This window comes from Rhea americana, unplaced genomic scaffold (assembly GCF_003343005.1).
Source record: "Rhea americana isolate MKP2758 unplaced genomic scaffold, rheAme1 scaffold_25, whole genome shotgun sequence".
Taxonomy (NCBI): Eukaryota; Metazoa; Chordata; class Aves; order Rheiformes; family Rheidae; genus Rhea; species Rhea americana.
In genome coordinates, this window is record NW_028186368.1 from 5,022,497 (window position 1) to 5,049,128 (window position 26,632).

The following is a 26,632-nucleotide window of genomic DNA, read 5'->3' on the forward strand; positions in this document are numbered from 1 at the left end:
TTTTTAAGTTAAGAAATCCTAACTTCTTATAATGGTTATTGTCACAGTTCCCATCACAGAACTGTTAATTCTCTTTTGTAGCAGGATTTGAACAGAGTGTGCAAGATAAAACAAGGTAAAGGTAGATGTTGGTTCATTAACTGAGCTTTGTCTGTTTTACATATAAAATGGGGTAGGTATCTTGGAGAAATGTGTGTGATAATTAATGCTTCAATATAAGAAGGAAAGGTTGGTAAAGGCTGTAGTTTCCTGATTTAGCGCTGTCCTRTTTAGCGTGTTTTCTTCCATTTAAACACTATGTAGAGCCTGAATGATAGCCCAGCCAACTCATTCAACTCTGGGGGGATTTCTGGATTTTTCCTGACTGTTTATTATTCCTAGTCCTGCAATTGAAACATTTTTCCATTCCCCTGTTTTGTTTTTTTTTGTTTGGTTGGTTGGTTGGTTGGGTTTTTTTGTTTTTTAAGGCTTCTTGATTTTCAGTTCTTGTGGAAATCCCACCGTGGAATTGTGCTTAGAGGGCAATTCATTTACTTTCAGCTGCAACCAGCARAATCTTCAGAAATCAGAATTGAAGTTTAACCAAGTCTTTACCAAGCCTGTGCCAAGTCCTGGCAGAGACATATGATATTAAAATATTAACTCCTCAGTTCACTGGGCAAATGAAGAAAAGAAGTATGTAGATGCTCTTTATGGCTCTAACCTTTTTTTTTTAATCTAGTACAAAAGAAATATATTACTAAATAAGTGAAATGGTAGACTATAGCACATAAAAGAAGGCTTTTATGTTTTTCTAGGAAATTTCAATTTAATTTACATTATGTTCTTATTTCTTAAAGTATTTTGATTATTTCTAGTACTCCTCATGGCTATGCTTTAGTATCTGCACTTTTGGAGCTCATATATATCTTATCTAGCATCTCATGTGTATGATTACAGTTATGCCAAATTCTGTACAGCCATTGCATTGAGAAATACTTCATAATATTTTTCATAAAATGAAGTTGCTATTTTGACTTGTAATGCATGCTTATTCAGGCTTTCTATGAAAGAATTTACAAAAAGATAAATTGGCACATTATCTTGAAACAATGAAGTTTTAGGGATCATAAAGTATATTCTGTTGTGCTGTGTGCATAGTGTTACAAAAGTGGTGATGGAAAGATGTATCAAGTATGTTAAAACAGATAATGAGTAATTACTCCCAGGAGGCAAATAGTTATGACTACATTGGTTTCCTTTTTGTCTGTTCTTAATATTATCACCTGAATTTATTTGTTTATTTTTAAATTATAAATTTATAATTTATATAAATTAATGTAGTTTCATATAAAAATATGTAAATTACATATGTATATATAATTTATATTAGTAATATATTGTGAGTTGGTATAAGGATGATGGTACAAAAAGGATAAAATTAAATCCACAGTTCTCTGGACTGTGACATGCCTTTCTTAAAATGCCAGCTCAGACTACCTTAAAGCAAAACTATAACTCCAAAGTCACATTGGTTAAAATTAGACGGACTAGCTGAACAGATTTTAAGATTAATTGTTTGCCTTTTCATGAGCCAGTGCTCAAACTCGTCCATGTGAGAGTTTTATGAACACAGGAATTGCCATATTGGATCAAACTGAAGATCTGTCTGTCTGAATAGCTCACATCAATATACACAAACAGTGGACGAAAGAAAATGGTTAAGGAGAACAATATAGAGTATTTTCTGTGGTATACTTTTCCCAGCAATATGTGGTCAACAGGCATTCAGAGCTGTTATTACACTGGAACGAAGTGATGTTTGATCACTAACAGCAGATATGCTCTCCATCATCTGCTAGGACAAAGTAGTTGTGTTCCTTTAAGACGTAAGTGAGCAAGTGGAAGAAAAAGTACCCTTCATTTACTTCAGTCGCACATATCTGCTTCATGATGGCAGGCAGAAATTCATTCTTTATGCAGCAGGTTGGATACATTTACTGTTTTGACAGTGCATGTTCGAGCTTAMAACTAATTTCCCTTCTGAAGTCTTCCAGTGGGTTGAACAAACTTAACCTTTTTTCCTAAAATTTATTCCATATTTCCGTACCGTAATGGATCCTATTCATCCTTAATGGATTTGCTGGCTATTCCTGTTAATTAAATGGGCATTGTTTCGCTGCCTTTTGTATGTAAATGCCTCTCTTTGGATCAAGTGTCATCTGGTTTTGACTGGCTAATGAATGGTTCCTGGCTCCAGGAAGAGAGAAACCTTTTTCCCTTCTACATCCATCAGGGGGCTTAGAGCCATGGTTCAACTGATATGTGCCTTGCAGTGAATCTTAATTTTAGATCAGTTTAAATTGCTTTTGTGCAGTATCTAAAAGGGTAAATAGCATCTCATTGCTGTCTTTTGATTTGGACTATTGTGTGGTGATAGATATAGTCAAGTGGCAGTGGGTTTGGGTGGATAATGCCAACTGTATTTCCAAAGTTTACTGTACGTGTGGGTACAAATTGCTTCAAAAATGCTTCTGTTTTGTTGTTAATTCTCCTTCTATCAAATCCTCACAGTTCAGGGTATCTTTTTGATTACTACTGAGATGATGTTTTCAGGAATTGACCCTAGTGTTTCCAAGGTTGCTTTCTGAATGAAAGAAAGTGGTTTAGAGGTCATAATTGTACTTGTTAATACAGGATTTTTTAAAAACAAATAAGTAGTCTTTGTCAAAAGACATCTGTGTAGCAGTGCAGCTGAAGAAAGGTACAAGTACTTTGCCCTATGAAATGAAAAGCTTCTGATTTGGTCAATGTTTATAGAGAATCACCTATGGAAAATCGGATTGTAAATAGGTAATTTGCATCAGAGTACTATAACAAATGCCTTTCTTAGCATTTTGGGTGTAGTGTTCTCCAGGTGGTATCATTACATGTCTATATGTAGCCTGTATGTGGTTAAAACAAAACCTTTAAAATTTTACACCATTTTAAAAGTAAAGAAATAGAAATGCAGTTCATTTCTATTATCTTAAATTGAGTGAGGTTTTTTTAATATTAAAACCACTCTTCTGTATGCATGAAAACCAGAAACATATATGCCAAGTTGCTATGGCTTCTTCTACTTTGAATTTACTAATGTGGTATTTTAAAAATCATCATTATTCTGACTTGACTACAGACTTGTACTCTCTGTCTCTTGAAATTTTGTCATTRAGTATAAGTTATTGTACTTATTTATTTTTTGGAGTGCTTTGAGAGTACATTAAACAAGATCTAGGTTGCACTTGTGGTTATTCTGTGTGGTATAAAACRGCCTCACCAGGAATCTGAATTTGCTTGAAAAGCTAGAAAAGTTTGCTTTTACCATAAAAGAATTGAGGAGGAGGTTTGTAAGGTACAGAGCATTGTTGGACACTCATTTCTCACTACTCCTCCATCTTTTCAGATCTCTCTCTTTAACCATGGGCAGTTCAACAGCAGTGTAACCCTGTTAATGTTCTGCCTGGCCTCATCTGGTTTCCTGATTCTGGGTCTCCACCATGTGGTCCTGCCAGTTTTTGTTGCTTGTCAGACTCTCTCGTGATTTTTTAAAATATATAAACCTGAAAACTGTTCTGCTGAAAAAGAGCAAACAGTTTTTTCTGCAGGGTGTTTGGGTGAAATGTTTCAATAGAACATTAGATCAACCTTTGAGRCAACGCAGGAGAGGAGACAGAGGAATACTAAGTAAGGCTGATACTACTGGTGAATCGCTATGTCTATTTGTTCCCACTGCTATCTCCTCTGTTACACCACAGGAGCAGTTTGCGGCTCTTCACGGTGACCTGGCTCAAGATTTCTTGCTTTACAAGGGACTGAAAATGCAATCTTGTTGGTCTGTGTATAAAAATGTCAGTTCTTGCATAACTAACGCTTTCATTACCATATTTTGTCATCAGATTGTTTTTGTTATTTGATTAAGGCTTGTTTTTTCTCATCAGCCCTATTTCTTTCTGTTTTAAGGTGATGGTGTTTGTTCATGCTAGAAATGCCACAGTACGAACTGCTATGGGTCTTCGAGAAAAAGCGAAAATCAATGGTCATATTTGTCACTTTCTGCCATCCCAGGGATCAGATTATGGACAAGCTGAAAAACAGGTAAGTGAATAATTTAGGCTGATAATATTTAGAATTCATCTGCTTAAGGGACTGTAAAAGCTGGCATTTTTTGAGCTTCCGTGATTTTTTTTTTCTCTGAAGGGAAGTATAGAGTTACTGAATTGAGTAGAAGAAGAAAGAGCAATGCCAAAGATAAAGGAAAAGATACTAGTGCTGTTACTGATAGTTTTTCTGCAAAGACTTGTTGTTGTGTTTGATACAACTCATTTAGAAAGTTTAGTATGGAAAAGTCTAACAGGGCTCTGTTTATCTGGTGGACTTTGCTTTTGAAAGAAAGCTATGAAGTCCAGCATTCCCCTAATGTGCTCTATATGTCTTTGCCCTCTGCAGGTAAGGTTTAGAAAACTGAATGACCTAGGTAGACCCCAATTTACTCTCCAGAACTCAAAGCTATTAGATATATGCTTGGAACCCTGCAACGCTGTATCCAAGTGAATACCTGATATATGAGATAGTTGGGGATTTGTAATTTATTAATTAGTAAATTAGTAAAGTTCTTTTATGCTTAAAGCCCATTTTTGTATCTGACAACATTTGATTTCTTATGTCCGTTGTTGCATTGGAGGGGAGGTTATTTATCCAAAAGAATTGGACAAGTTCAGAAGGATAACCTGGTAAGTATCGATCACAATAGTCTTCCGGCTCAGGAAGTCCCCAAGTCACTGATTTCCTGAATCTGGGCGAGCACACATCTCCTGTTGCAGTTTCCCTAAGCATCTGTTATTGTCTGTTCCTAAGACAGAAAACTGTTTTAAAGTATTAATCTGACCTAGCTTGTAAATTTACGGTCTTTCCAAAACAGTCTGGCTTTCCTGATAAATAATGGTGGGCAATCAAATAGTAAAAATCAATTTGAGAATCAAGAATAAGAAATCCATTTGAATATCACATGAGTAATTGGGCCCCTTAACCTGGTCATGTTTACGAAATATGTATATGAGTCATAAAGTATTTTGAACAGTAGCTGAATACTTGTCAGATGAAATTGTATACATTTTTATGCATGGTTAACAGTTGTTGTATGAATTGTGTTAGCTGAACCTTCCAAATTATTCTGTACATGGCATTTACATTTGGCATTTACATTATTTTAGGTAATGATTACAGTTAACAGTGCTTTGTTAATTTGCCTTGAAAAATAATGTTCTTCCTCCTTCACCAACTAAACAACAAGAGATAGAGAAGATATTTATTCATTATCAAATGTTTAATATATATTCAAGATACTCTGTGGATATGTTGACAAGCTCTTACATAGTTTTGGCCCCTGCAAATTGGGGGGAGTAGGAGGTTGGCAGGTAGATTCTGTGTCTTTTTCAGTGTAATAAGTTGCCTTATTTTATACCTGTGAAGAGAATGTGAAGGAATTCATTCAGGCTTACTAATTTTGAATGGAACATAGGTATTACAAGTGTTAAATTTAAATTTTGGAAACAGAGAAAGCTCTAAATTAGAGAAGATTTTTAAACATTATGTTCAAGTATGTTCTTTATGTCAAAACTTATGAGAGCTATGATAAATATTTAAAATGCGTGTCTTGATGTTATAGACTATGTTAGCTTATAAATAGATGTCCTTACGATATTTCATAAAGTACGATATTAAAAAAATCCTTTTCCTACTGAATGTTAATATTTACAGTATTTTAAAAATAAGACCAAGCCTGAACTTGCAGAGCCTGTGTTTCTACTGTAACACTGAGAATAAATACTAAAATTTTTCATGTTAGATTTCTCAGGCAAAAGTCTGAAAAAATATTGAAAATAATATAGTATTTCAATACTGATATAGAAAAAAAATATTAGTTTAGTCTATTGAAAGTACCATTACTTATATAGATACTCAGAGTTGTTAGTAATGAACTTGGGAAATGATGTAGTTATTTCAGCAGTTCATACTATGTAATATGCCTGTTAGAGGAGTATTTACCCAACCCAATCTGTAATTTAATGAAGGCTACTGTTGTATTTTCACTTACTCTGTTCTGGTATTAAATGAATTTGAAAACATGTTCTTATACTGGTGGGACCAAAGGAAACCACAGGAAAAAAGTTCTAAGCCATTTGTAGTAGTATTTCAAGTAGTACCAATTAAGAGAGTGGCAGTGGTGCTTTATAGATTGGCTGGCTACATATCTGAAATGACTACTTTTTTTCAAGGTATTTATCCAACACACTGAGATTCAGGAGAAGCTAAATAAACTAAACCCTGCTATTTCTTCTTCCCCTCCCACCTCAGTACACATACATTTATTATGAATCCAAGTGTCTGTTTTAAATTAAATCTTGAACTGTTTGAAGATTGCAGTTCCAAATGATAATCTGTGCAAAAGATTGTAGAAAATCTGACTTTGCTTTTGAAGATATTTACAGACGTTTTCTAATTTTTGAAATAAGGCAAAACAGCATCCATCATAATTAAAAGCAAATGATTTCTTCTCTTATATTTCATAGGAATCTTTGATCCTTTCACTATTTTCCAAGTTATTACAATAGCAAAAATGCCTATTTTGTTCTGAAGGTTTAGGGATTTGTACATTATAAAAAAAGTAATTTAAGAAGCGTGGTTAATGTAAAGAACTGTTTTACATAATCTAATACAGCTAGAAACTATGGTTTTAATTATACTATCTCAGATTCTTAGGAATGTGTACTAATAAATAATAATCCAAAGAAACCTGACAAAATTCCACTTAATTAGTTATTTTGGTGCTCAATAAATTTCACTGAGAGTTCTGTGAAGCATGTGAAAACTGTCACCACAGCAAGTGTAGTCATTGTATGAAAGATATGATTATTTTTTCGTAGAGATKCCTGAATCTTTGACTTTTATTTTATTTTTAAAATGTGTCATGAATACACATTGCGACAGGACGTCTTTAGCATGTAGAATAATATAAAGTATGTACTAGTGTCTGTTTACCTTTTTTTTTTTCCAACTTAAGATGTTAGTCTCTTAAGTAATATCAGATTTGTGATAACAGTAAGTAAAGATTCTTGGTTTTTTTTTAATAATTACGAAAAGAACATTTGAAATAAATGTGGGTTTTTGTTTTTTGTTTTTTTTTTTTTTAATAAACTCATGTTCCATGGAGTCTTGTCATTTGTGGGTCATAAGCCACAGGAAGTAGAAAGTATTTCTTCTTTTACATTTAAGAAATGGCTTAAATACAGAGGAGCTGAATCTTCACTCAAAGTAGTGATGACTTAATATCATGATGCAGGAAGTAAGGGAAATGAGGAGAGGGAGAAGCAGCAAACATGAAAATTTAAGTTGTAAGCTCAGCTTTGTATGTTGTTAATATGAAATGTGAATGTAGTATTGTCAGTATATACACTCATGTGAAATGTACTTACTTTATGCAGTTTACATCCTCAAAGAGTATTTGAACTTTTGTGTGAAGAAGTTATTTTTTTCCTTCTTCCGTAAAACTGTAAGCTTACTCTTTTCTCAAGGAAAGCTGTAGGAATGAGTGCAGTTGAACTTGAGTGGTACAGTTCCAAGTGTTCCTAGACCTTAAAAAGGAATTCGAAGCATGGAAGAGTAATGTGAGAAATTGTGAAATATTTCCCAATAGCGTTTGAAGAGATCATAGGAATTTAGTACCTAGGAGGAGTACTAAGAATGAGGTGAAATACAAACTAAGCTGCTGCTGATAGGCTTTGGAAAGCAACACCGAGAATTATGACTGATTAATAGAATGAATTGATAACCAAGAACTGATTAGCAGAAAGAGATTTGAAGGCCATAGAAATTAATGAGAGAGAATTGTGTTTTGCAGCAGTTCACATATTGTTCTTGTGGCTGCCCTGATTCTTTTGCAATAATAATGTCAAGAGACAGAATAATTCATTAAATACTTCTGCTGAGCAGTACATGTAATATGCATATCAGATATTGACGAGGATGCATGCTCATACATGCTTTTATTTCTTATGCAAGTAAATGTGGTCTGGATATTGGGAAGAAATATAACTTATGCAGTCCCATGCACTTATCAGCTTGTATATTGAGACACGTAAATACAATAATAATGGGAATAATAACAATAAAGTGAAAACCTAGTCACACTGAAGTTTGTGACAAAAATTCCCCAATATATTTTTTCCTGCATACTTATGTTTCACCCATTTCAGCATCCATTCAACACATGAAGTTGAATGATTTTATTTACTGTAAAAATTAAAGATTTTATGGGTTCCATCTCAGTTACCTGGTAAGTATCACTTATAGAAAATGCCTTTAAGATGTAAAAGAAATAAAATGTGTTCTATGTTCACAGGAATCTTGTTTGTTGCTGTTTTAGAGAAAAAGCACATCATCTTTTGAATGAGCATATCAGAGCATACATATTTGAAGTGTATGGTTATTTTTATACAGTTATCACAACAATAATATAATCAAGTATGAAATGTACTCAGCCAAGGCCGCAACTCTGACTGCATCAACAGTCATCAATAGCTGTGAAATGAATACTATCCTAGCAACATTCTTGTGCTAAGCAATTAAAGCTGACATATTAAGCTTTATGAGTGCACCATTTCTATGATTAAAGAATGTAGGGTTGTGTTGCATTGTTAAAAGCTATTACTGTTCAGTCTAAATTTTTTTTTCTTTCTTAGAAGTAAGTATTTTTAATAGAAATACCTGACTACAGAAATAGCAGTAATTCTAACAGTGGATATTATCAAAAGGTTTTAAGGTCATGTGTTCTGTCATGGGAGTATTCTATACTACGGTTTCTATTGGCAAAAGCAATGTTCTCTAGCTATTTAAGTACTTCAGACATTGTTTAAATGTATAATGGAATATTTCAGTAGTGTCAGGGCACCCAATCACTGTGCTATATATATGCTCTACAAACACCAGATATTCAGTAGCCTTTCTGTGTCTGCATCCAGTAACAGTTGGGTTAGTTGGAGTATTATGAGCTACCAATGACTGGTGACTGAAAAAGTRAACACATTTTTAAGATGTACTAATTCAGATAATTCCTTATGAATATGGATTATGCAAGCCACCAAGAATAYGGTTCAAGTCATTCAAGAGTAAAGAGTTCAGACTGAACAGAGAAAGAAACAATGCACGGCGAAATCAAATTGGACTGTAAAAGTTTTCTTTCCCCTCAACTTGCTGCTTCAAATGCTTCTCACTTACTTGTCCAATAAGCTGGTCCTGCATAGGTAAACATCAGAGACATAAATAGCACTGATGGAAACATTTTTCTTGTTTTAAAAAAATGTCCAAGTCAAACCTATATTTATACAAAATCAAGAAAAGGTTAAATGACTGTATATTTGTTTTAAAGTTTTAATGGGACCAGACTATTTTTAGAGGTGTGGTCTCAATTAACAGTGCTAGGAACTCTATAAGATCTGTGCAATACAAATCTTCATTGAGCTAACCTGAAGGTGTAGGAAGTCCGTTCCTCCATGAATAGTTCATGGAGGAGCAGACTAAATACGCAGACTAGCTGAGATGCAACCTTCAGTGCCAAATAGATGCACAGACAGAGCCTACACGTACAGGCATAAGCAGCTGTCACCAGGAAGGACAACAGTTCAGTTTTCTACCATTAAAATTGCCAGAAAAAAAAATTATTACAGCCAAGTGCATTTCTGAACAAAGTAAGAAAGTCAAAGTTGTAGAAAGACCGCAGAGTAATACTAATGGATTCATTTTTAAGGGCAAAAAGAACAAGCTAATCTGGCATGTTCTTAATGTGACGAAGAGGATTGAGCAAAGTCTGAATCAAGTCTGTAATTTCTGTTTGAACTCCAGCAACTATTTCTAAAATATATACGATATTGATGTGTGTCTTGTTTTGTGTATGAGTTGGTCTACCTTCTGCTCTAGACCTAGGATCTCACCCTGGTTCTCCTCATCAGTTTAAAAATTTTTACTGTGAGGGTTCTTACTCATTTAAGTAATATTGAATTATTGAGTAGCTCAAGCTACTCAATTAGCCCTCAAATGGCAAATTTCTGGTGGAACATGCTGGGAAGAGCACTGATGCACATCTGCCCCATTCTCATTCTCTTCCTTAGGCATTTGCTGTTGGCTGCATTGGGAGAGAAAACTGCACTAGACAGACTTTTGGTCTAATTTGGCACAGAAGTTGCCATGTCTTAATAAATTGAATACATCTTATCAAGTGCATCAAGTATTGAACTGACAAAGCACATGGCTTGTAAGAGCTTTTCAGAGCTGTTGCTTTTTAAAACACATTCTGAAAATGTGATCTGGGTTCTTTGCTCCCAGATGTCTTTCAGTTTGGCTGTGCTAAAACACACACTTTCTGAAAGCTCAGCCTGTAAGTGAGCCGAACGGCACTGCAGACCTGCCCCTCCCTAGCAACTATTTACCATTCCCTCAGGGTGCTTCTGATTTCCAAACTTTACCATTAATCAATAGGACTACATTTTCRATTTTGGATGACTAGTACAAATATGAAGTATCCTTGGGTCAAATCAGATCTCTGAGGAACATCAATAGATGTGCTTTTGAGTGAGAATTTCTTTATGCAGTTATTTTCTTACATCAACATTGCCTAATTTTAATCCCATTAATAAGTGAAATTTATTAATTTTAATTAAGTGATTTTATATAGTACAAAATTCCCAGTGCCATACTGTATAACTGAAATTTCTTACAGAAGTCTAAATGTACTATACCAGTCCTCTGTGATACAGGGTGATAAAGTTAATCTTTTAAAAGATGTCGTATTTCTCTAACAAGATCCATCTTGTAGAAAGTGATGTTTATTGGCACAGATCCAAAAATTAAATTACCAGACTGCAAGCTGTTCAGTCTTGCTGCTTCATTTGGTAAGGAATTATCAAAATCATTCTCCAACAGATATTGCTAAATGTAATACATACCTTATTTTGTATTCCATGTACAATATTTGCTGTAATGGATAAAGAAGATATTGAGAAACATGCTGAAATCCAATGTCTGATTTGTAAGAATAAGTAATGTCCAAATCATGCATGTTCTTGTCTAGACACAGTAAGTGTAAGTGAAGACTACTTGAGTACACCAGAAAAGTTGAGAAACATAATAGTTAAAAGCATTGTATCCTTTACCTACCTTTAAAATTTGAAAGCAGTCCTACTAATCCTCTTAATAATCTCACAAATGTTTTTAAATGATGAGAAATGAATTTTTAGAGAACATTCATCAAATATTTGCTGTGTAATCATTTGTTTGACATTTAATTATTTCAGAGCAAATCCTCATTTTATTTTTGTTTTATTAATAGCATATCTAATATTTGATATGCTATTAAAAACTATAAAAATAAAGTGATAAAAATAATGTATTCAAATACATTAAGCTGTATTAAATGTCAAGCATATATTGAAGTTTCATATTTGTTTTATAATTACTATATTTTTTACTATTGAAAAATATTTGCTAATTGCCTCTGTAAGAAGGGAATGGAGCTTTTCATATTTCTTTCACAGATATTTTATTCAATAGTATTGCTAAAAGGTCAAAGACAGAACTTATGAGAGGAGACCTAAGAGTTGACTGAGTGCAGAAAAATGTGTTCTGTAGAATTTAGTATTAAGAAGGATTTGCATGCATGTTTAGGTTTTGCGGGGACTGTTTGCAGAGAAAAAACATTGTGAACAATAGCACAACGTTACCTTCATTTTTCGTAGTGATCCTCCTGTATGTTAAGAGTTTACTGTTATTAACTGGAGTTTACTGTTAACTAATGTAAAGTGAAATAAAAATATAGCATGAACACTAGTTTCTCTTTTTTTAGAAAGAGAATTTTGCTTTGCTTTTCTGCGTGGGTAAAAAGAAGATGCATTAGAAGTTTGATATAGACTTATTTATGAGTTAAAAAAAAGATTCTTAGTTTTTAGAGTCTAATTTTGTATCACTGTGCACTGGATTAGATCATGGGATTATGTTATTATCACAAGCTGCTGTGGTGTCTTGACAAGAGCGCCTTTGTTTGTGGTGTATCTGTGCTAATTTAGAACATTAGAGATTGTTTCTTTTTTTCTTTTCCAGTTGTTTCCTCAATTACTTAATGCCAACCTATACAATATCTTTACTTCACTGAAGACTTCCAATATGTTAAAGACATTCATTTGATTTGTACCTGATGAAAACAAGGTTATTTGTAATATAAAATTCACATGTGTAATTTTTACACGAATGTGTAATTTGTTACACGTAACAATGAGCTACTACCAAGAAGAATTTAGTTTTCTTAATCTTTTTTTAGTAAGCTTTTCTTATTTAGCAAAAACGTAATTATCTGCTTATTGGTCTGCAAGATAAAAGAGTGGGCAAATGTCTGTCTGCTGAAGCATGGGAAAACTTTTGATATTGTTTCCATATCCAGAATTTGAATTATCTACTCAAGGAGATAATAAAACATTTATCACAGTGAAACATAAGCACAATGCATCATGTCAGATTTTTATTCAAAACATAACCCTGCTCAGAAGTGTTGCAGCTTAGTGCTCCTAGCAATTCAAATATATTTTCTTTACCCTTGCAACTTTTAAATGTCATTTCAGCTGAATGCAGGATCATAATTGATGCTATTATTTTATAGTAGTTTGACAAAAGTTCTTTCTGAATGGAGGAAAGTGGGCAGTGCATTTTTTTATTATTTTAGGAAAAGCATTACTTTTAGAAAGTAAAAAAAATTTTTCAGGTCTGTAGACAAACAGAATAGTTGGTAGGTGAATATTACCATTAAAATACTATAAACAAAGTACAAAAGTGAATACAAAATGTCTCAAATAAAAGCCTTTAAAATGTTTAAGCTCACATACAAATGTATAGCTGTCAGTCTGCTCCTTCCCAGAGCCTTTCTCATTTTATTTAACACCTCAGAGTGATTTTGCTCATGCAGACTTTTTAACATAACCTGGGTTAAATCTGCTTTTGTAGGTTACAACTACGTTAGAAAATAATGAGAAGCCCAAAATAAAATAAAGGCAAAATCAGAAAGCTCTGTGGAGTAATGCTGCTAGTGTTAGGGCCGAGTGGCCACAGTATAAATATCTTGGGGATTTTACATCAAATGAGCTCTAGTCTGGCCTCTAGCTCCCAGTAGCGGTTGGGGCACATCTGTTGGTTTAGTTGCATTCAACAGGTACCCAGTTAATGGAAATCAAGACCATTCCCRAGTGCTAAGTGAAGTGTGGTGAGGGATTATGAACAATGAATTCAAAAATCACACTTTTGTTGCAAACCAAAGTGTTATAATAGCAGTTTGTGGTTTTTGATGAATCTAGTGCAAAATTAAGTGCTGTTTTCAGTATTACTCAGAAAATATTTGAAGGATTCAATACAAAGGACTTTTGTTTTTTGAAGTATATTATTGCTTTATAAACCATATATTATAAAAATGTTAGGAAACAGAAGTGTATTTTACATCACATTTTGAAGTAGAAATGCAGATAGCTCGCTCAAATATTAGTGCAACTGCATAGCCAAAAATCAACTAGTTCCAATGGCAATATTGCAGACAGGATCAATGCTAGCAATGCTGGTTAGAAAACTTTCTTGAGTTGTAGTTTTCCTTTGTTCATGGTCTTTGCAAAGATATATTATTATTTCATTTTTCTGATTTTCGTTGTCTTTGTAGTTGCTGTTTATAGATATCAAATTAGAGATCAGGCATCAAGTCAAGTGCTATTTCATCCTCCCTGGATGTCTGAGATACGAAATTTCAGAATTATACTTTTGGTTGTCAAATCTAACCTCTTGCATAAGACAGAATTTCACCAAATTCCTTCTCCGAATCTTGTCTAGTTTCTGAGAAGGCATCTGTACTTTGTTTAACACTTTCAGAAATGGAAAACTCCCTCTTCTCTTCCTTAATTCTTCCCTCATTGTTAAAAAATCATATATTTAACTACATTTTAGCTAGCTTCGGTTCCCACTGGATCATATTTTGACTTTTAGATGATAAATTTAAGTCTTCTTTTATAGAAGTTCTTTTAATATGTCGACTATGACTGAGTCTTAGCCAATTTTCTTAAGCTTCTTGTTTCTGTAGCAAGTCTGCAGCTACATCTGTAAAAGATAGATTCCCCCCTTCCTCTCCTCCCACCAGATTGCCACTCTTGGCTCTTTCCTGGGGTTTCTAAGTGCATAAAATAAAAGCATGCATAATACTACTGCCAGAATAACATGTACAAGTTGTTTTCATTATTTTTTTATTAAGTATGTATGGTGCTATATATAGAAATGCTTCTTAGTTTTGGAAGAAGATATGTCCAAACAGAATTTTGAATGAACAGCCTGGGGAAGAGAAGACTGAGGGGGGATCTGATCAATGTGTACAAGTACCTGAAGGGAGGGTGTCAAGGGGAYGGGGACAAACTCTTTTCAGTTGCCCCGTGTGACAGGACAAGAGGCAATGGGCAGAAATTGAAGCACAGGAAGTTCCGCCTGACCGTGAGGGGGAATTTCTTCCCTGTGAGAGTGACGGAGCACTGGMMCAGGTTGCCCAGAGAGGTTGTGGAGTCTCCTCCTCTGGAGATCTTCAAGGCCCGCCTGGATGCAGCCCTKTCTGACATGCTCTAGGTGACCCTGCTTGAGCAGAGAGGTTGGACTAGATGATCTCCAGAGGTCCCTTCCAACCTTACTGATTCTATGATTCTATAGGTTTTCAAATGCATTGTTTTTCCAACAATGTATAGTGAAATATGCATAGCACTAGGGTTATCAAGTGTTTATTTTATTGTACCCTCAAAAACATCTCATTTCCTAATACAGAACCCTTGGCTCACCTGAAGGGGAAAATTTCCTTACTTTGTATATCTACTGAAGCTTGTTAGTGCTTTTATTATGAATAGGAAAGTATAATATATACAGGATAGATTGAATGCTGTATCAAATATGATTTAGTCTTTCTGAAAATAAGTGTATATTTTTAGTTCTCTTATCCAAGGATTTCCAGTTTCTTGGCTTGTGTCTTAAACCCTGGTGGCTACAACATATCAATGCAATAGGTAACAGTTTTATTCTGTGAAAAATAGAAGGGACTTTTTTAATCTGTGGSATTGATCATATATTCTCTTCTACAAACTACCTTTTTTGAACAAACTGCAATTTGATATGGAATAATGATTAATTTTATCCTGTTTATAGCTGCAGAGCTGTCCCATGAATATTCCAGAAGTTACGTTGTCTAATAAATGGCATTTTTAAATGCAAAATGGARTAGCAAATGTTTTTTCTATATGTATCTTGGCAATTACAAATATATCTGACAGCAGTGCTGATGATTTGGTTTAAGAAGCAAATAAAAAGTAACAGAAAGCTGGTCTAAGTTTTTGTGTGCATCTTTTCAGCAATTTCAGAGTATTTCAGGTTAAAAWTAGTAATGGATTTCATCACTGTAAATTTAGTATTTAATGCTTTTTCTTACTAATCCTACACACAAACATTCTGATAAACTATATGATAATGTATTACCTATAGTATCCCTTTCATTGTTGACAAAAATTCCTATTTAATACTAAATGTGCTTAGAAAGATAACTTGAAACTATTGTCATACTTATAATATGATTAAGATAATTTTCTTAAATCTACTATAACCGCTCGCAAGCTAGTTCAGTATTTATGTTCAGTCAATACAGATCTTATGGTAAATATATTCTTAAAATTTCTTCTTTATTTCTGCTTGTAAATATGGAAACTGAAATTCAGAGTTGCATTGTTTAAAATAATGTTTTTAATTATGAATTTGATTTAAATGCTAAGACGGTTTTTACTGTCTTTGATTACACTGAAATTGCTTTCTTCTCTGAGATATCGAAACACTATTATATTAGTACAGGTTCTTTAATGTCAGACTGTGGGATCTTATTTAGTGAGTAGATGTAGCAAGTTTTTGGTTAATGTGAGAATTAAGTACATTAAAAAATGTTGTACATTAAAAGTGAAACACTTTTTAGAGTTCTTTTTGAGTTTCTAGTTGCATGTTTATCAGAATGCAGCTCAGTGCAGATGCAGAAGTTTGCATAGTCAGTGCATATGCATATTTGTTAATTTACAATTTTTCTTTAAAATAGGCATCAAGGTTGATGTTATTTTAAAACTCTAACTTGTTTTAATGTAATAAGTGACCTTGTGAAAAGTATAGTATATTTAGCCATTTTCCTGTACATCCTTAGGTATTTCTTAGATGTGAATTTGTGAGCTCCTTGTCTTTCTGAGTTATAGGCTCATTGTTAGACATCAAAAAGAGAAGAAAGGTAACACCATTTTATCCTTTAATTCTGAATGTCTCCTTCAGTTAGCCACTAGAATGCTTTATCATGTAAACCTAATCAAAAAGAATGTATGCTGTACTTTTCAGCAGTAATGATCGAAAACTTAACTGGATAAGACAATTTTGACTTGAAATCTCATTGTTACATAAAAGATGTATAGAAAGTAAAGAAAAAAATCTTTATATTTGCTGATAGATATGYTAACAGTAAAAAAACCCTTTTGTTTCAAAATATTTTTTTTGATAGGGGACAAAAGAAAACAAAAAAAAATCTCAATATAACAGTTTTCATATTCACAGGTCTGGGAAACAGGACTATACTTTTTCCGCTTTAGCAACTATACCCTGCTGTCCACTTCTGATTGTTGCCACTACTTGCCTTAACAGGCTGCAATGAAATTCGAGTATTAAAAATATGTAAGATTTCTTGAGAGTGCGATGTTTCTTTTTCTTGCTATTTTCTTCTGTGATGTAATGAGCTCAAAATCTARCAAACTCTGTTCACTTGAAAACACTGCAGCAAGGAGAAGTTAGCAGATAGCATTGAAATCACTGTAGGTGTTCTCAGCCCTCCCTCCAAGAGCTCTTTTGGCTCTGTGGTGGCTGTTTCCTGCTGCTGTGGGTTCCTAGGGACCCACATGTTGGCAGAAGTAACAGGGTAACAGCAGCTGTAAGGTTCCTCTAACCAGAGTAAGGGCTGGAGACTAGCCAGGCAAGAAATTAAAAAAAAAAAAATGCTTAATTTACTAATGACCCTTAGGTCTCACAAGCATGTTCAGCTTCCAAGATGTGCCAGTTAGTTTTTGGCTGCAGTACATAATCTTGTGCAATATGTTCACAGGGAGATTGCAGGCAATAATCATGTTTTCAGGCACCTTTTCTTTATGGGATGCACCAAACCACATTGGCATATGGTTGTGGTCACATGCAATTTAAGCAGCTTRGCGTGAAAATCTTATGGTGAATTGGAAAATAGTATTTAAAGAAACCCTATCTACTCAGGAATCTGTTTGCCTAGAAATATTGTAGCTATGAAAATTATAAGAAATAAGAAGTATAATTGAAAAGWTAATAAATATTCATGTTTTTTGAGTTATTCACTGACAGCAGTGAACATTGCTGCTTGTTGATAGTCAGTTGTACTTTGTATTTCTTGAAAATGAGATTGTTCTCCAACTGACTTGATAGTGTTCAGTGATTGTTTGACATTCTGTTAGAAACTACATTTTGATTTCTTTTACAGGAACTAAATAGAGAAAATTTTCTTAGGTCCAATGACTTATGTTATATTTTAGTTTTGTCTAGTYTTGTGATTGATACAGGATCACTGCAAAATTCTTAAAATACACTTTGAGGTTAAAAATTGAGTTAATATATTTTTAGAAGTGACTAGCCATTGTTTTTAAAATAGAGGTCATCACAGAGCATACTTTGTAGTAGCCTTTCCAGGAATAAAATACAAAACAAAATCTTCCCAGTTATCCTTTATGATAAATCTGTGTACTATTTTGGGGGCTATTTGATTTCTTTGATTTCTTTTTTTTTTCCTTCAGAATATCATTTTTCTCTGTTCTTTGAGGATTTATATGAATTTATTTATAGATAAACCTGTAAAACAATAAATACATAGGCTATCTTTACACTGTGAATGTTTGTTAAATTGAAGTTTTCAAACAATGGTAACTTAAAATGACAAGTGATGATGGACACCTAATTTGATGGTTATTTTCCCATATTGCCATGATGTTTTCTGTCTCCCTGTCTATTTAAAGACATGATTAGAATAAATAAATCCATTGCATGAAATATTCTCTTCAGTTACAGATTAATAATTTCCTCCTGTTGAACACAGATAGTGTTAAAAGATAGATTTTTTGCCAGGTGCTTGATTCAGTTTTTCATTTAGACACCGTGATGTACATAACAGAGAGAGAAAAATACTAAGTTTCACTTCAGTTCATATTCTTAATTTATTTCATTTTCAAAATAAAACTTATCAAGTACAAGATAATTTGATTATGATTTGATGAAATTGTTTAGCTGTGTACGTTCAGTGAGTTGTATTTCAGTTGTCATCCACATTCTTCTTCCAGCTCCTCCAAACACCTTTAAGTGAACTTGTTTGGGCTTTTAACTATTCCTTTAGTTTGCTGGCACAATATGTGGAGTAAATCTGTACTSAGCAGAAATATTTTTGCACTGGAGTTCTGAATGATAGTTAGTTAAAATGAATTTGTGAGGTGTTACTATTAAAATGAATGTATGTTTTTAAATATTTGAAATGAAAGACAATTAACAGCAACCATTAAGAGGGAATGAACTGTATTTGATCCATACCCTGTTAATACTACACTCTGAGATACAGACCTGCTTTGGAGAAAACAAAGTAGGTTAAAAAGCAATTAAGCATACTTTCAGAAAGTTGTGCAGATTTTTTTCCAGAGAAATACTGAATATTTATTAGCTAACTTTTATTGTTCTATAGTTGTATCACATTTAGAGTCAGTGTTGTTTTTTAGCATATTTTATATTTGATTGATACTATCAAGGTTTCCCCATAGGAGGAGAGCAGAAGCTCTAGAAGCTTTGATATTTGCAACATTCAATATTATCTTCTATTTGTTTTAAATTTATCTTAGCCTTCTTTGAACTAGACTAAGATTCAGTAGAAATTTATTGGAAATCAGTGTCCTGAAGAAAAGTATTCTATTATGGCATCAGCAATATACTTACTAGTTCAAACTGACGGAACATCTTATCAAAATGACGTAGTTTTTAAAGGGTAGAYTGACAGTATTAATCTGGCATTGTATAAAACCGCATACAACTGTGCTTTAGGACAGCATATAGGTAGCATATACCATTGCCCATCACCTTTGTCACAGCAAATTGCATAATTTTGTCTAATTTTACCAAATCTCTTTTGATTGATCTAATTATTTCATACACCTGTTTTTGTTGCCAGCAGATGGTTATAACCAAAATGCCAGAGATTGATTACAAAGAATTTCTTAAAAAAAAAAAAAAAAAAAAAAAAAAGCTAAACACTAGTATACTTACCATGCCACTCCTGAGATTTTGAATGAGCAGCATCATATGAATGTGTACTTGAATATATCTTTGTACATGCACTACACTAGCAATTTTTAGGTTATTAGCAAAAGACAGAACTAGAATCAAAAATTATTTATGAAAGTAATGGGAACGARAGTACCAGTAACGTGCTTTTAACAGGGCTAGGGTATAAACAAATTGTGTATGAACTGTAATGAGAACTGGTAGGTGACAAACTGGTAGGTGCTTTTGGAACTACGTGGTTTGAGAAACAGCTAGAAGAATGCAGACAGAAGACATAGCAATCTGAAAAGACTTGTAATTTTCAATATTCAGGTATAAATTCATAGAAAATTAAATATTCACTCTCCCTATCTCACCAGCTAGGTCTTCATCATTGAATAATTTCAAAACAAATGGATAAAGAACTATTAGTCAACGAACGCTAGAGATGAAAAAGGTCAAAAATTCTAGAACTTAATATTGGTTCACACAAAATGATAAGCAAGTTATTGAGTTTAAGGTAGAACAGTATCTTACTCTGATTCATTTTTAGAACTCAGATAACACTTATGCAGAAAAATACTGACATCAGAGTAGGTTTTTTCATAGGGTGTTTCCTCCTTACCAAAATCTACATATTACTTAGTAGGTAAATCAAACTGGCTAGGAAGCAAGGTTTGACTTACCATTTCTATCCTCTGTATGGCTATCATTCATCAGCTGGTGTAGAAACAAAAAAATATGTTTGTTCTGCAAGCAGCAGTCATATATTAAATAAAAAACATTTTTTTAAGNAAAAAAAAAAAAAACAAACAGGTATGCTGTATCCTAATATTTCCAGTACCCCAAATGGAAGAGCCATTTTAGGTGAGTACTGTCAACACCCTTAATGCATTCTCTTGAATGGAATATTAAGAGGAAATTAATGTTTCCAGAAGAACACTTGGGAACTAAATGCGTGGGATGAATTGGAATGCATTTCAGGCAGTGGTTTCATTCAGTTTCAGACTTTTGGTTGGATAAATTCATTGCCAACCTGTAAAACAACAATAGAAAAGCAAGGCAGATCCTGTTTTGACATATTTGCAGATGATGATGTGCATATGGCCTGAAAACTTTTCCAAAAAACTTACACAAGAACCTCCGATGGGAAAGTTTCTTGGCTTAGAATTTATGTTTCATGGTATAGGTAATTTAAAACTGTTCTAATTAGGCAAGTAAATCTTTTTCAGCATAATTCTGTCTTTATGAAAGAATATTGTGTTCTTTTGATAAGCAATGATAGTTAGCTTTAGTGAAGAATTTTATCTTGAATATTTAATTTTCTTAATTCAGAGGTAGTATAAGCTTAAACCATGATTACTTTTATAAATCATATTGTGTATATATATTTTATATACATACACACACACATATATTTATATATATGCATATAAAAGCACATGATTATAAGCCTTACAGTATCTTATGTTATTTTTGTTGAGTTATTGGGTATGTATTTATATCCACTGTCATAATTTTTTAATTGGCCATTGATCTGTCTCAAATCTAATAAAATATATACTATTTGTTACTCTTAATTATTTTTGAAAAAAAAATCATTGAGATCCAATACTGCTTGGGGAACTCAAACTTTTGCAAACTGATAATATTACAGTGGTGATAATACTGTGTTTTGTAAGAATTACCTTTCCTTTGGTTGCAATAGTATGCATATGTAAAGCACTGAATAACAGTGAAGTAAAAAGAAGCTCGTAGTCAGGATGAAATGTTTTGTTTCTTCATGCTAGAAGGATCCAAGAGAAAATTAACAATGTTTGCAAGAAACTTTAAGAAAAGAATGGGTGATGAATTGATTCAACACCAGTTCCAAAATTCTTGTAATGTGTTCAATGTAGTCAAATATTTTGCTATTATAGGTAGAAAGAAGACCAAGATCAGAATGAAGTTTATATTGGAATAATTTTAATTATTTAATTAAATTTAATTTTAAGTTAATTTTTTGATTACTGGGAAAATGTATCTACAGATAATAAAAATTAATAGGGTTCTTCTATAACTTTGCAAAGTAATTGTTACCTGGGGGAAAATGCTCTGTGTACAGCTCCTGGTTGCAGTTGAGTCCTGAACCCGGCCAGACTGCGATAGTCTAATTTGCACACCAACAAAGTCCTTGTGACTTGGCAGCACCTTGGTTCTTTGAGAGGCCATGCCGTATTTCCTGGCTTCTGTTCAGTTTTTACTGGCAAACTGAATCTCTACTTTGGAAATCCCACCCATCAGCCTTGAAAGGTTCATGGTTTGTGATATATGTATTTCTTTTGAATTAATGAATTCTTTCCAAATAAGGACTTGTAAGAGTTTTTTGTTTGTTTGTTTGATTTCGGTTTTGGTTTTTTATGTATGTTATCTGTTTGAATAATGACCCTGAAAACCTTTGTTAAGAGGCCTACTTCTGCTAACTACTACAGGGAACTATCATTTTCTGCTGTATGATTTCTTTTGATAATGATTATTAACAGAGCTATGAAATGAAACATGAATTTGTCATATGAAGAACTGTCCACATAGTTGTGTAGTTGCAGTGTTGTTATTTAAAGTTAAAACTGTCCTCATCAATRCAGTGATCTTATTTAAGGTTATGACTTAGAGTCTAGTAATTGATGTGCTAGGAAATTCCCCCACCCCCTCTTTTTTTTTTGATAGACAAAAAGAAAGAAGTTAGTTCAATGTTAGCTTATGAATTTAAAAGTTCTAAAATACTGAGAACTAGTGACAAAATGCTAAAAAGCTAGTTGTACATGGCAAACACTTGAGAATGTCAAAAGCTTTGCAAAAACCTTTCTATGCTCTTATTAGTACCTTGTAAGTAATTATTTCTGGAATCAAAACAGTTGTATCAAGGATAAAAAATACTGGATATTTTCTGTCTGCAAAGGATCACTCTAGCTTCAATATGCRTCAATTTTGTAGCAAACAGAATTCCAATGAAAAGTTTTTGTTTCTAGAGATCACTTTTTTTCATGTATTGTGCTACATGTTTATCAATGACAGCAATCAGAGAAATCTGAAGAGTTTGAGACCTTTAGCATTGTATCGCCCTGATTTCGTATAAACTTTACTATTGCTGAATAATTGAATGGAGTCCTAGTTGGTTTGCAGCTGAAGGATCTCATTGAAAACCTTATTGAAGCTGATGGAAAGAGGCTATTGGCTTCGGAGTAAGCCCTCAGGACACAAAACTTAGTACACTACAAAAGAGAGTTCCATAGAGAAAACAGAGCACTGTGTTTGACTTTTTGCAGATGTGGATTTTCAGGAACCTTATGGATCTGAAAGCAATAGAAAATRTGAATTTTATCTGTCCCAGTGATTCATAGGTTAAAAACACCCATATAAGTTTGAACAGTAGTAGTTACAATTTTTTTAGTGATTCCTTATGCTCAGGTATGGTTTTCAGTGCTCTAGATTCAATAGTTATGGCATAGTATAAAAAGATTTGAACTGCAGCATATCATTAGAMACATGCCTGGTTTCTTGTTCTGTGGCATGTAATTTCAAAAGAACAGTAATGGTTATTTTCAGATACTCTTAGATTTCTTCCTGTGAGGGAGCATATTTCCTGAAGTAACAACAAGATCTCTGTCTAAGGGGTGTATCCAAGATGGTTTTAAGACATTTCTATGATCCTTTTAGTRCATGATGCAGGTCTATACAATTTGTTAATTAATATCTTAAAGTAGGAGGGAAAATTAGGGTTGATTATTTTCAACCATCATGTTAAGAGCATAATTTCAAAGAGATCTGAATATTATGAAAGAAATTGTATTTGTCATATGAACCCAGTTTCTTTTTCTATCTTCTTAAAGTATAGAGTTATAATTCACTGGTAACTACAGTAGTGGTGAACCATTTTCCAGTTGTGTTGGCCCTAAGTACTGATTTAAGTATTGGGTGAGTTTTGAATGTCTGTCATGCTCACAACCTGGCACAGCAATGTGCTGCAGCCCTGCTTAACATGACCCGTCACCACCCATTCCATCTTTTTTAATGTTTTCATGTTCTTTTCTCTAACAGAAAACTTATTATAGCTCTTTTTTCATTGTCTTATTTTAATAAAATCTGCTAATTTTTTACTAGTTTAAAAGTCATAGCCATATTTATTAAGGGTATTATTTTGTGGGGAGAGAGGGGTTCCCTACATGGTCCAGTTTCCTAAATCTTTAAGTTTCACATTTCCACACTTGTGGTAAAGATACATAATACATGAAAACAAAGATATTTGTGAGATTCAATGACCGAAGAAAGGGGTAGAAGATTCCCAGCAAAAAACACAACTATTAATATGCATGTAAAAGAAAAATGGCATGTAAGAGTACAAAGAATACATCTAGAGTATATTGGAAAAGACAAGATGTATAAGATGATATCCACATGCAAGTTAATGTTYTAACATATAAGTTTCACACAGTTTTAACCATGAAACAGAACGGGCTCTAGTAAGTAGCTGAGAACTAACTTAATTGAAAAATATAAAAAATAAATCACTTAGTTTGATTTCTGTATATATGTTTCAGTAGAACTTAGATTTTTTTTGAATATGTGAGTACAGAAAAAGGCTGTGGTTACAAATGCAGTTTGCAAATACCCTCCGAATTCTTTACGAAAGGGTTCATGACACTAAATAACAAAATAAATTTTAAATATCTTCAAAGTATTTCTATAGTGTTGAAGTGAAAAAAGTTTCTAAGAATAATAAAGTGAGGTGTGTTTTTGTGAGCTGCACTATGTCACTTTTTACGATTTTAAGAAAACAAAACCCTTGACTGGAGTACTCTAATTTCAGTGTCCAGATGATTTGTAGTTTTAAATGCTGAGTATCGAGAGCCACCCTGTGGCCGTAGCCCTTAGTGCACACCTGGTGCTGGTTTCGTCGTGGCTCTGCGGGCATCATCCATCGTTCACAAAAGATGGGTGGCTTCAAAGCAGTTTGAGAATGATTGAGAATTAAAGTGTGCTAATTTTCAGATTTTTTTTTAGCTTAAAGTTAGTTTTATTTCATCAGTAACAACTAAATGAACACTTACTGTGGGATAGAGGCCAAAAAGTACAATCCTAGTCTAAGTGCAGCTCACAGCACCTTAAGCTCTGAGTCTGTCAATACCTTAAATAGATAGAAATAAGTCCTTTGAAGTATAATTTACTTTATGTGCATTAGATGCCTAAAACTCGACTAGTTCCTTTGGCATGCATATGTCGTCAAGGAGCCTAAGTTTTAATGGTAAGAACATAGGGAAATGAAAAATTTCATGAGACTTTGGAACTCTACCCTCATATTTGATCTTGAAAAAGTATGAAGATCTACTTGACCTGAAGGATGGGTTCTTCACACATGAAATTTGAATTAAATTTCTTTTTCCCTTCCTCTGAAGGCTGGTGGTTTTAATTGGGATTTTGAGGGGAAGGAGGTTTCTCCACAAAGTTTATCCTTTCTTCTGTTATTAGTGGAAAGCTTTTTTTCCTCGCTAGCTGAATTTGTATTGAGGACTCTCAGAGGCTATGGGGTTATCACAGGCAACTCATTCTACCGTACATAAAACCCTTGGATTTTGCCCTCAAACTAAAAATGAATTCAATAATTGCAAAAACTTGCACTGATAAGAAAATAAGCAATTTTCTTAGAATCTGCCAGCTTTTTTGTTTGTTAGTGGAAAGTTGAGATTAACTGTGAATTTAACCCCACTCTTTGTTTGAAAACAGCAGTTTGAGAGCATTTCAATCCTAGGGTTTGCTTATCAACTTTGTCACATTGAAGGAAACTATTTCTTGCCATACTTCTAAGTAGCCCTACAACCTCTACAGAAAGTGGTGATGACAGACTCTGAATGTATTGCATAATTTTGTCCATAGCAAAGAGAATGCTGTGAGAATGCAATATTTTATGAGAAGGTGCATAATTACATTTGGGGATTGTAGCAAGTATGAAATGTATCATACTGTATTAATGATAAATAATGTCCCCTCATTAAATTGCCAGTGTCACTGATGGAAAGAATGTAAGCTCTCTATTCCTATTTTTACATGTTCTTTTCTGCAGTGTTCAGGCATTTAAAACCATAGGGTGATCTGATTAATTTTCATATATAGGATTATTAATTTTTCAATTGTTTCTTCATTTTCTCTGTGATAGGAGATACTCAGTGTCAGAATAAACAGGGATTAGTGTAACAGCAGATGTTGCAAATTCAAATAGTTTCCAATTTACTTAAAATAGTGGTAATTAAGAGCTATTATTTACACTGTGCCACCTGGGAGTGCTGAGACAATGCCACTCAAGATGGTGAGAACAGGAATCTATCACAATGGAAAGTGGCTTGGGGATCTGTTTGTTTTTTAATTCTTTCCAAGATATTTCTTGGTCATTATGTGATATGTGCCAGGAGTATAGGTTTCAGTCTGGGATTATAACACCTAGATTGCATGTGGCCTGTGTGCTGTGTGCCTGAGCTCCCATTACAGTTGATGGGGACTCAGCTGCAGGTGGACACATGGAAATAGGGCAGCAGAACTGCTCTGCATGCTCTGCTGCTGGACACCCCTGGGCTCTGAAGGGTGCTAGACCCCTCATTCAGCTGTACGTATTCATGTGTAGACTTCCATGGTGCTGGTGTCTTCATCTCAAACTGAGTCCTGCCATTGCAGGCTGCTGGCAAATTGGCCTGTCTGAAACAGTCAGTCAGTTATCTGATTTTCTGGAAGCATTTTTCCATGTCAAACTGCTATAGCTGGCTCTTTTTTATTCAGTCTTAGCAGCTTATACGTTAAACAAATACGGCAGAACTATCTAGTTATCTCAGGTGATGCCTCCTCAAAAAAGAATCAGTAGGAAATCTTCAGTAAGTTGCTCTCAAGATTGAAAAGACTATGCCAAAAATAAAGTTGTCAATCTGTTTTATAGAATTGATTAGAAAGGCTGTCTGATACTATCACAGAAAATAGCCTCAGTTTGTTTTCSTCCAGTGAATGATCAGTAAGGGTAGTAGAGGTAACACCCGTGCAGTAGGTAACCGTAATCTCTGCAAACCATTCAGTGGCAAGGTGATTAGCAATTCTTATTCTGAACTCAAAATCRTTTTAAAAATTATTGTCTGATAAGTCCAAATACAAAAATAAG

The 26,632-nt window shown here is 33.7% G+C and overlaps 1 protein-coding gene across 1 annotated transcript in view; it reads left to right on the top strand.

Annotated features, from left to right (window-relative positions):
* Nucleotides 1–26,632, top strand: part of ASCC3 (activating signal cointegrator 1 complex subunit 3) — a 258,777-nt gene that overhangs the window by 112,093 nt on the left and 120,052 nt on the right. Inside the window, exon 13 of the mRNA XM_085306936.1 lies at nucleotides 3,982–4,116. Coding sequence (XP_085163062.1) covers nucleotides 3,982–4,116 — 135 coding nt within the window. The remainder of the gene's footprint in view (nucleotides 1–3,981; nucleotides 4,117–26,632) is intronic.